The sequence below is a fragment of the Rhea pennata genome, chromosome 2, assembly GCF_028389875.1.
Source record: "Rhea pennata isolate bPtePen1 chromosome 2, bPtePen1.pri, whole genome shotgun sequence".
NCBI lineage: Eukaryota > Metazoa > Chordata > Aves > Rheiformes > Rheidae > Rhea > Rhea pennata.
The window spans coordinates 108,804,224-108,816,425 of NC_084664.1; the positions used below are offsets into that span (position 1 = coordinate 108,804,224).

Here is a 12,202-nt window from a genome sequence, read left to right on the forward strand (position 1 = left end):
TACTTAGGATATTTTCAAGCCATTTGCTCAAGTGGAAGGCTTGTTTTTTAACTTTGCTATTTTAGGTTTACATATTTTAAAACTATCTGATTATATTTAATATACAAACGTCATTAAATCTTCTTGTACTGAGCAACCCTCCCTTCCCCCTACTCAGTATCACAGATTCTGGTTGTTTTCTTCCATCAGACCAGCCCCCTGCATGAGGTCACTGACGCAGCCAGGCACCAATACCTCTTCACTTCTGTCTTCTAAGCGATCCTTGTTGCTGTGAAATAAAATAAATGCAGCCTTTCCTCTTTAATAAGAAATGCAACCGAATGGTCTTTTTTTGTTGCAAAGGACATCAGCCCTGTGAGAGGTATATAGTGAGGCTGATGGTGTCTCGACCCTTCAGCAGGCTTTTGCTCAGGCACTAAAAGTGCTTGACTATGTATTGTAACTACATATTAACCTCGGAAATTCTGGGGTGTACCTCTGCAGAATGAATATGGAAAATGCACCTCCAAATTAAATATAGGATACTAACCCAGAAAAGCAAATGTTCATGAGCTCAGCTGACGGACCAATTTGCAGTTCTCCAATTCATTCAATGGACTGTATTTCCAAATGGGGCTGAGTTGTCTTAGAATAACATGTTCTGCAACATGCAGGAAAAAAGACATTAAAAACTCATTCAGCAGGTTTCAAAAAAAAAAAAAAAAAAAAAAACCCACAAAACTGGAAAACTGGAAAAATATTTTTTCAAGAAAGGGGAGAACTCTTTCCCCAACAGAATAAAGTCAGTTTTGATGATTCCATTTAAAGGAAATTAGAAATTTTTAATAAAACACCTTAAATAGAGATAAAAGTATATATTCCTGGGTTGGTTACAAATTTTCTCAGTGTTTAGACTCTCAAAATCAATTCTCACTAATACTTCAGAAATGCTTTTTCTAACAGTCTTAGCTAATTATTATGACAATGACTTAGCCTTGGCAACACTGTATCAGAGAGTAGTAACTCACAAACTATAATCTAGAAGAACTGAAGTAAACAAACCAAAGAATTTATAAGAAAGGTGGGAAGATCTGACATGCTCTGTAAATGTTAAAATGGAGGCGAAAAAGGAAGGTCGAAATAGTGCTGCATTTAAAGTTATGTATATTGTCATAACAGTTAAGAGGAAACTTTCTTATATTCTATCAGGAAAAACATTAATATTATGAGAGTTTTTTGCTTGTCTTGTAAAACCCATCAATTTAATTATTGTCAGAGACATGAAATAAATGGAAATTCAAATTTCTTTGCTTTATTTATCTGGAAAGCGAGACAAAAAGAAAAACAACTATGTTACTATCTCAAATTAAGCTTAAGGAACATTTTATATTTCTCCCTGACATTTTCAACACTTTGCTGGTTCTAAAACTGCAGAAAATAGATCATGCATGCAGAAGTGTGTGGGAAAACATATGGCTTATTACTATGTTTCAGCAGCCCATCTAGGGCTGCTCAAAGGCTCAAGGGTTTCTATCTAACAGGGAAAATAATGTCATATTAATTTTTAAAAAACAGAGAAGGTGCTACGTTTATAAGCCATTTTATCTCTTTTCTAATTGAGAAATATTGTTGTTTCCTCTAGGCATAGAAAGCACTTGTAAAATGAAGTGGCTAACACCAGCGGGCACATGCCAGTATGGCTATTTGAGTATGGCACTTGTATACCAGTATTCCCTGTAAACTGGAAAATTAAAAGACATTTTGGGAGTTTCTGCTGCTGCTTCTTCTTCCATATATTTATACTTCTAAATACTGGTACTATCATGTCACACTTGTATTTTGATTACTAGAACTAAGATAGGAGCAGTAACTCTGATGATTTTTTTTCATGAGTGAGGGGAAAAAAGGGAGCAAAACCAAATTCAGAACAATGGACGAAAAGCTTATTTCAGAAAACTCCTGGTGTATATCTTACTAAACCACAATTCTGCCTCTCAAGAGTGTGGTCTACTAGTTAGTAAACAGTGAAAAATGTAAGCATTACACAGTGCAGAATGACTTTTGTCCTATCTGGCAAACACCTCTGTTTAGACGACTGAGCAGTATGGATGAAGCAATTACTCTATATTTATAAGCCACCTCTTTTTTACCATTAAAAAGCAGTTTTGTAGTTGGTTAAAGCTTACAATCTAAAGCAGCTAAGTGGAGAAAATCTGTTAGTGAATTAACCAAACTAAATTTGCTCCTACCCTGTATGATGAATTTTTATGACTGAAGATGACAGATCTTAGGAACAAAAATGAAGTAACTTCATCATTGCTGTGAGCTGTGTTTTAACCCAAAGGGAACTTGCAAGAGAAGAAAAATATACTCTTCTAGTTTTCACATATCACCATCAATAATTTAGTAAAATGAGGAGTGAAACATTTATCATTAATTATTACAAAACACCTCACCATTTATCTAACTAGAAAGTACTTATGTCCTACATTTAATAAGCTGCAACAAAGTTGAAAAAATCATTACTTTAAAAATATTTTCTAGCTTGTAGTCAGTAAATTTACCTTACTTTATCATATATATTCTGCATTGAGTTATTTCTTCTTCTGCATTACGATGCCAGCAATTTTATAAAAGATAAAAGCAAACATGAAAGAGGGTTTTTAGTTGCCTCACACTTTTTGGTTCCAGTCTGTGAATAAAAAGCCAGTTTCTAATATGAATCTGAAGCCACATTCATACTATGTTACGTTTGAAAACAAATGTTACACCCATGCTTAAAGCACTTCAAAAAGGTTTAAGACATGTTTCTTTGACCTCTTTCCTCCTACACAATCCTTTAACTACTCCTTCCAAATCTCCCTCTCCTCTCCTGTTTTCCACCACCAAACCACTATTTTAGCAGTTGTATTTCAGCCATCATAAGCTTCCTTATTTTTTCAGACCGCCACAGAGAAATACGAAGCTCTTTCAGAAGTAAGTAACAGAGAAAGCCCCCCGAGAAACCTTGCAAGCCCCACGTTGTGCATCTCAGGGTCGTGTACGGCTGAGCACCAAGGCGTCCAGGTGTTCCCGCGCGGCAGGCGCTGTCCTAGCGGTCGAGAGCGGAGGGTGGCCCCGGCCCCGGCACCGCGCGGGCGCCCTGCTCGGCAGCAGCCAGCCACCAGCCACGGACACGGCAGCGCGTCGTGCACTGCAAAGCTCCCTGGAAATCTGGCCGTGCCAGAAGATTTACAGGAGATACTTTGGGATTTTGTCTCAAGTGATGTCACAGCGCACAAATTCCATACTGGTCTTTCAGGGACAGAAACGAAAGACTGTAATACAGCGCCTTAACCTTCCTCTTCCTGAAGTGGTGCAGGTGCTCTGACTATCAATCCTTGTTACCTAAAATCTCGCCAATTTAAAAGAAGATTGCTGGATCAATAATTTTGCAGATAAAATGTCTGCAGAAATCTGACACCATCAGCTTCTTTTTCAGCAGTAACTGTGTTTCTATTTTCAGTTGCAGTTTTGTCATGCCATATCCAAGCACACCAAGCAAAAAAGCTCAGGCTTTTTTGGCCTCTTCTCACAGAATATAAATGATGAAGAAACTGCTTCCAGTTCCTTCAGTGGTACAGGATCACGGCGCTATAGGACTCCAGAAATCCCTAATGGCAAGGAAGAAGGTTCAGTGAATGAGTTCAGACCAGGTACAGGCTGGATCACCTTGAAATAATGCATATTTATTAATAGATCATAACTGTAGTTTCCATCTTCATGTGACTGTCCAAATACAATTTTCATTTTGGTAGCTCACAAGCAGCCACTGCCACAAAGGTCTATGCACAGAGATGGAAAAGGCCACTGCTCTTAACACTCTGAGGGCCAGGTGCATGTGTTCTGCTTATAGCAGTGTCAGTCACCAGTTTGCAGCAGATCTGCAGCAGTTTCTGGTCTCTAGTAATAGTTTGGGGAAAAAAATTCAATAAAATGAGATGTAATTATATTTTTGATGTAAATATATTTTTTGATTCAATTATTTTAATACTAGTTCTTCTGACCAGATATATTCAACTTTGGAGGGGCTCTGTTCTATGGAGCGACTTTCAGTGATGTTCACTGTCTGAATTACTCCTAAATAGTACTTACTATGACGAAACTTGGGACAAGACAGAGTATCTAAATCCAACTGAAGGCACTTAATTCCATATATCTATAAAACAGATATAATATGAAATATATCAAAAATCTTTGATGGGCTGCAACAATCAGTTACTAAGTAGTGCAGCTAATTATTAGGAAAAGTTGCATGCAAAATATTAAGTCGTTTTTCTAATTTCTTAGCAAAAGTTCAGCTCAGATCTCAAGAGTGCCCAAGAGATTATTTTTCTTAATGTCTCAATGATCTTGAATTATACGGAGCTGAATGACACATGATGATGGGGAGTATAGGAACAAATACATAAGGGAATATATAATGCCTAGATTCAATCCTGTATATAGTAAGAAATTAAAAAACAAACAAAAAAAGCTGAGATGAGTAGGAAGCACCTACTTCCTATGCTCTAACGGCAAGGGAAAAAACAGAAATTCTGCTAGTCTCATAGTCTCATAAGTAGACCTACTCTAGAAGGGGCTACTGGGAAAGCTGAAGTCTCATACATTGTTAGAACAGAAAAACTACTTGACACCACCATGGCACTGTTAGTTATTACTGTATATGGAACTTCCAAATGAGACAGAGGTGGGAATTAAGGCAGGTTTTGGCATTAAAAAGCTTAATATTAAGGAAAATTGTGCTGTTGCAAGTGGATTGGGTTCCTCGGCATCTGGTACTGGGAAGGTACCACAGGAAGGGGTTAGTGGCCACTTAGATGACACAGCAGGGTTGTGACCTGTCTCTGTGAGGGTATTAGCAGAATCCAATTTGGAATATAATATACCCTGTTCCAGGATAATCCCTGGTGGTAAGAAGTATCTGTATTAAATAACAAATCCTAAAGCCACACTAATTGCAAGTATAGGCATTACCCTAATGCTCATATTTACGCACAGCCATTCTCGTGGCCTGTGTGTGTACCAACGCACAAGATGAAGCAGTGCACTAGACAAAAGAAGCAGATCAGGCCAAGGTGGCGTTTCTGACCTCAGATTGTAAGCAGGAATTGAGTGATGACTGTGTCCGTTGTAGAAATTAGGCCATACGTCTAGCAGAACATCAGGAAGGTTAGAAATATGCTTAGATTCAAGAAGCTCTGCTGTTGAGACACAGAAAATCTGATTTCATACATCAGATGTTGAATCCATGGCCAGCAGCTCAAACAACTTTGCTTTTAAATCGTGCAATCCACTGTCAGGATAGATGCAAGCCATAGAGAAGATGGATCACCGCAGCAGTACCCCTGCCTGGCTAAAAGGGCATAAAGCAGTATGGAAGACCTACCTCTCCCAAGTGCGGAGGAAAAATGGATCAGCTTCAGAAAAAAAATAACAAGAGAAGAACAGGACAAGCCATTCAATAAACCCTGTCAATAAGACAGCTTCACAGGCTGGCTAAAATCCTTCTTAAAGATAGGATAACAGCAAAGAAAAAGAACATGGAAAAGTGACTTTTCCATGTATATTAGCTTAAATATAAAATCAATTTTCTTTGGCCTAGCTCACATCCCTTGTGTTTGCTTTTCTGAGAACTTGAATAATCAAGTTTTATTAGCACAAATGTTTGCATAGAGGCTAATTTAGGCCTACACACTTGAGTATATCAGAAGTGGCATATTTTATCAAGGACAGATTGGTTGACAAATTGGGATAAAGTACTGGCTGAGGGCAGGGTTCTCTTAGACTCTTAGTCTAGCTCTTAAGCAGAGGAATTCAGTGAGCCAAGCTACAACCTCTCCAGCTAGGGCCACCCATGCATGCATATATATACAGTTATTTTGTGTGAAAGCAATGAGACAAAACTAAACTCTTAAATCTTCCAATAAACCTTAAAGTAGTCTACTATATATTTTTTTTCTTTCCTCTAAGAATTACTCCTTGGATAAACTGTGTGCGACCTAAAAAGAGAACTAGATTTTCTGGTTTTAGGTTCCTTCTTTCTACCCCTGTTTCGAAAGTGCCTAAGCCCTGCAGAATCCCCTAATCTTTTGTCTGATCACTGCAACTGATTTTCCGCAGTCAACAGAATAACTGGCACATGAGCAATCAAAACTAACACAACTCAATTCTTACTTTATTAAGAGAACAGACTTAGGTCACCAGACCAGGGAGGAGGCAAAGTGTTGTGGAGTTACTGCATTTGATATTCCCTGATGCCTACTGCCGTTCTGCAAAAGTCTTCACTCTCCGTGCTGTGAGGGGGGCACAAGCACCAGGTCTCCAAGCAAAAAGTGACCTCATTGGCTTTTATGGGATTGCTAAAACAGCCCCAATTAAGGTAGGGTAAGATTTCTAGTAAAAGAAGGAGCCTTATAGTACAGAAACCTTTTCACTAGCAGTAGAGCAGAACCAACACACTTGCATGTATATTGCCAAACTGTCAGGTAGTAACAACTTGTGGTATGGTATTGCTAAGTAAAAAGAAATGTCATACCTCTTCATTGCCATACAAATTATTTACTTAAAAGATGCATACAAATTTATGAAGACACATAATCAAAAAAATTTTTTTTTCAAATAAAGACCATCATACCCAGACCTTCATTTCTTCTGATATGCTCTGTATTCACAGAAATTTGCTTTGCAGTTCCCTTCCATGGACACAATAAAATTTGGCCATTCAATAACAAACAAGAAGAAAAATAAATATTTTTAAATAGAGTTCTATTCATCTTGCATAAAACTACTTAGCTTTTAGAAAGCTGTTCCAGAATGACAAGAAAATTTTAATTAATATAATTTATTTTGTTTACAATTTATATACTAGACAGGTTAGTGCTGAGATAGGACTAAATCAGAATCTGAAAGTCTTTTACAGAGCTAAAATCTGCAGAATAGAAAGTGTATGAATACAGACATGATCACAGTACTGGAAAATAAAGTTAACCAAAGTAATCTGGAAGAGTCCTAAAACCAACCTGCTGAAGTCTAGATAAGTCAAATGGGAATAAAACAAAACAAAATTAAGAATGTATATATGTTTTGTAGATTAAATTTGAAAGAAAAAGTAAATCAGAACACTGGGCAAGCAATAGTCTTCCAGTTTTGTGATATTAATCTCAAAAAAATGTATGTAGGTCATTAAGGAAAATACATGGTTTATAGTCATGCAATACTCTTCCCCAAAATTTAAATAAATATGTTTGTACTTAGTGATAAAGAAAGTTCAGATCTTTGCTTATGATAGATCTACCACAGTCAGACCACAAAGGAAAGCTCTGACCTTGGTCACAGTTTTCACTTTTACTAGAAGTATCAGGTTATGTACTAACGTGATATAGAAGAAGTGCAGATACATGGAGCAATCATGTAAAAATATTAAAATGGCCTGATACTCATTTCCACGAAGTACCAGCACCCTGGTAGTTTAAAATGGCCTTAAGACAAAGCAAAAACAACTTTCAGGCATAATGTTAACAAATAACTTACCTTTGTGTCTTTCTATTACCTCTGTTTTTTTTTTAATGTAGCTAATATTTCTACCAAAATAATGAATAAAATTAGTCTAAGTTTTTAAAACACAGACATTCTGTATTGTAGCTGTTAAACTATTTTCGTGTATAGTGTATTTGCAAATCCCTTAACAGTCAGCAAGTTAGTTGCTGACTTTATAATTCACTAGTAACAATTTGCAGTATTTTAAAGTTGGCAACCCAACATGTCATTTAAGTGCTATTTTTAACAGATGGGTTTTTTTTTTGTTTTAGTTTGGCTTTTAAACAGAGAAATTAGTGGTGACCTACTGATAATGTTCTTCCTCCACTAACTACCTTAATTCTAGTAATCAGTAAAAGATAAGGACTTAGCTGATGACCTGAGATGCTTTCTCCCAAAGCCAGTGCAATGAAAGCATTGTAGATATTTAAAAATCCCACAGTATCATGGGCATCAACATTACACTCCTTCCCCTTTCTTCTTTTCCAGTTAAAGATAACCATGAGTAGGTTTGAAAAGAAATGTCATCCACTTCCATTTAACCAGGAAGACGGCACCCTCATATTTCGTTAGTGCACACAAGAAAAAGCATACGCATTTTATAGCTGTATTTCTAACCTAGTCTCACATGCTTCAGTTCTGGAAGGCTGATATATCTCTCAATAACCATGTCCCTCTGACGCTGGCAGAAAAATGTCCCTCTGAGCAGAGCAACTATTGTTGTTGCACAATATACAAATATAGGCATGCAGCAAAAATACAGCAACTCTTCTATTTCTTTCTTTTCCATCGACTCTATTAGTACCCATTTAATTTTTATGGATGATGGGAGGACAGATAAAAGCTGGGTGTATCTTTAGTACTGTTTTTCTGTTTATACAGAAAAATAATTCTGATTATACGTTACTATTTTAAATCAACAATAATACACACCTGTGGGGAAAAGGCTGATAAACTCAGAACAATGAGACTAGGATTCCCAAGTTTCACATCTCAGCTCTAAGGCTTGTAAATGTGGATAAGTTGCTTAACGGCTACCTGTTCAGGTAGGCCACAAAATATAAAGCTTAGATCTGCTAATGCAATATTTAAACATTAAGCACTGTTTTATAAAGCACTGTGAGGGTGGAGAATTATGCAAGCCTTTTATTTACTACTATAATGAACAAAGCTGTGGTGAAATAATTTAGTTCCTAGAAGTTCTGTTAAATATTATATGGATTAGACTAAAAAGAAATTATAGATTCATTCAATTGATACTATTAAGGTCTTGATGATAAGACCTTATCATCAACCAAAAAAAAGAAAGCCAGCTAGAAATGAGAAGACATAGAAACAATAATAATATTCTCCTCTGAGCTTCAAGGGAAGAAAGTAGTAAGATTTAATTTTATGCTTCAGGACATTGAATTTGATTCTAGATCCAATTTTTCACCATTTGTGTTTCCTTTTCAGACATATCACTGCGCCTTAACATTCCTCTTCTCTTTGCCAAAATTTCTGGTGAGGCATCCTTTCCATAAGGTGGAATACAGTACCATTAATACTAATGTAGTGCCTTAATTTACTAATGCAATGTCTTTCTTTTTTGCTGGCTCCTTTCAGCCATGAGCTGGACTGGGAGAGACATGTGCCCTTGCTGATTAGTAAAGTAAGCTTTATATTAATGTAATTTAAATGCATGTCATTATTCTATTTTCTCGGTCTGATATCTTATTTAAGTATATTAATAGATACTGTGAACAGTTAGTCTGGACACGCAGCAAACATAGGTCAGATTAGTACTGTGGTGGTGGTGGGGGCACAGAAATCACAAGCTTAGGACAACTTTCTAGTTTTTTTCTTTGGTATCATTTAGAACCACTTTCATTTCTAGCCAATCTGGATTGTGAACAAATGTCCAAACTTTGTTAAACTCCGTCCACTGAGGTCAAATGAGTTCCTTCCTATATATATGTAATTTTCCCTCACTTCCATGTGCCGATGAATCACTGCCAGATCCTTCTCTTTCTCCAAAATAGTCTGGAAAGAGGGAAAAGAAAATACGACCCAGAGCACTGAAATTCCCCACTGTGGCAGAAGCGCAGCACTTCCTCCAACTGCGCTTTGCCTGCTTTGCTTTGTTTTCTCTGCTTGAGCCTAGGAACAGGGAGCAGAGAGGACAGAAAAGCAAAACGCCGAGTGCTACAACAGACTTGTGGTGGTGTTGCTGACCACACCGCCAATTAGACAGATCATAACACACTACAGTGTGTTCTCCAAAAACCCTAAATCACATAGCAACTATGAGAGTATAGGTTTTTGCAGGAGCAATTCACATGAAATGTATATTTTTGGTTAAGTCCTAAATCAGAGCTGGGTTGCTGCTCCTGAGGATAGTGGAGTTTTGTAGCCCTGGCGCGTTAACATACCACTTCCTGATTGTTCTATTTTCATCGGTGTATTACGTTTTTATGATTTGCCTCTTCACAGGCTACTATAGCACAACTTTTTCCAGAAAATTTCCAATCAGTTGAGCCCCTTTAAGGATTATTAGTGTTACACACATACATTGCTTGAACTGATGCATGCAAAGGTGAGAATAAAAAAAGTACTACTTTATGAAATACTGCATATCATTTTTTTTCCTTGAAAATTCATTAGAGAAATCACAGCAATATAAGAATGGATTCTGACAGGTAAAAAATACCAGAAGCTTTAGTCAAATTTGAAAACCCAGCACAATTTCACCACTGCCTGGATTATAAATAAAACAATTTTGAGTCCTTAGGTTGACTCTAAATTATTTTAAACTTAGTTAATTCAAATGAAATGATTCCATGTAGATCTATCTCAAATTGAATATAGATATTTAAAATTATTTAACATTTTTTTTTCTTTCACTTTAGCCTTTATTAGCTCTTAAATATCTAAGGCAAAACATTTAGCTGTATAATAATGGTAAACCATGACAAAAGCATCAATTACTTTTGCTGTACATGCTCAGCATATATGAAGACTTAGAATGTTAATTGCTGCATTGAAAAGCTCCCAGAGGTAGCAAATTATAAATATATCTTTCAAACTTGTTAAAAATTATTACATTTTTGTAATTAATTCCACAAAAATAAACACTTACTACTGTGCACAGTCGATCAGTTGATATTCGTTCGACCTCTCGAAGCATGCCTTTACGCCTTCATCATCCCAGAGCTTTTTTGCATGTTCAAAGAACTCCTGAAAATTGGAAATGCAACAAATATGAGAACATTTCTCAATCTTTTCAACCTCTGACCTAAATCTGTTCCTCCTTCTTCCAACATTCATGCTTTATAACTTGGCAGAACGAGAAATTACACCATTATAGATGAAAAGCAAAAAGCATTTATTAGCAAAATTATAGTAAAATACACTGTACATATGGTTGCCAGCACTGTTTCTAGTACATGGTATGGAATGAAGACTGCCCTAAAATTTCACACTAGTCCACATGTAAAAGTTACCATCAGTACAAATGCAGAAGCACGCTCACTTAATTTTTAATTGATTTATCCTTCTGTCAAGCTAAGGGCACAAAAGTGATGCAAAAAGCTGCTCAGCTTATAAACACTAGGTTATCAGAGAATTACATCAGTCTGTAACTTTAAAAAGATTGTGTTATTTTTCCAAACCAGGACTTTCTGCTATTCAGGATTTTCTCATGCAACATACTCATTTGACTACAGGGATTTCAGGCTCTTTGCTTGATGGTGCTTTCTCCACGCAGCATCTGGCCCAAGGCACTTTTCCTAATTACTATGCCATGCATCCCAGTTCAGAATTACGTACTGGCAAGCTGATTTCTGAATTATTTGAAAGAGGAATCAAAGTTATCCTTAATGATGGTGAAGTCATAGCTCGGGTGTATGACACAGAGACACAGACCCCCAACTGCAGCGATAGGTCCAGCACTGCCTGGTGGTGCCCCTGGCACCTGAGCTCCTGCTGTAGGACAAGGCTCACAACAGTCATTCTCCTCCAAAACTGTCAGTCAAAATAATAAGCCAAACCATAATTGAATTCTTCCAGCTAAGGCTTTATGAAATTAAACCAAGGATGGTCAGGCAAATAAAAAAAATATATATCTATATATTCTTCCTTATTTGAAGATTGAATCTGTTTATTTTGTCCAAACTGAAGTATTGAAGTAATATGTCAACTTAAACACTGAAATTGCTTGTAACCTCTTAAAACCTTAAAAAGGCTACTAAATCACCAGAACCCCTTGGTCAGTCACAAATTTGCAATTTTCATCTAAGTACTTAACTTTTCCATGGTTCAATTTACCTAAGCGTAAAAGGAGTATAAAAACCACCACTCCTTATAATTCTGTCGAAACATTCTGTAAAAGTCTGAATTCTGAATTTTTCTGTAAACTACAATTAGTTGACATAACATGTTTGTCAGTCCTTCTCCACACCTTTTTAGGATTAAAATCTCTCAAATAACAAAGCTCCTAACAGGAGATGTTGGTAACATTCTGTTTGGGTTTCCTAATCCTGAATCCCACCACCACGACATACCACCAAGGTACTTGCTCCTCAATAACTGATTGCCAGCTACTGATGAAACTTTCAGGGAGAGGAAAACGGAAAAGAATAAGATTTTCAGAACAAATGGTATTGAA

The 12,202-nt window shown here is 36.7% G+C and overlaps 1 protein-coding gene across 2 annotated transcripts in view; it reads right to left on the minus strand.

Annotated features, from left to right (window-relative positions):
- Positions 1-12,202, minus strand: part of GNAL (G protein subunit alpha L) — a 198,737-nt gene that overhangs the window by 52,890 nt on the left and 133,645 nt on the right. For both annotated transcript variants that reach the window (XM_062570112.1, XM_062570113.1), the window contains one exon: positions 10,676-10,773. In XM_062570112.1, coding sequence (XP_062426096.1) covers positions 10,676-10,773 — 98 coding nt within the window. The remainder of the gene's footprint in view (positions 1-10,675; positions 10,774-12,202) is intronic.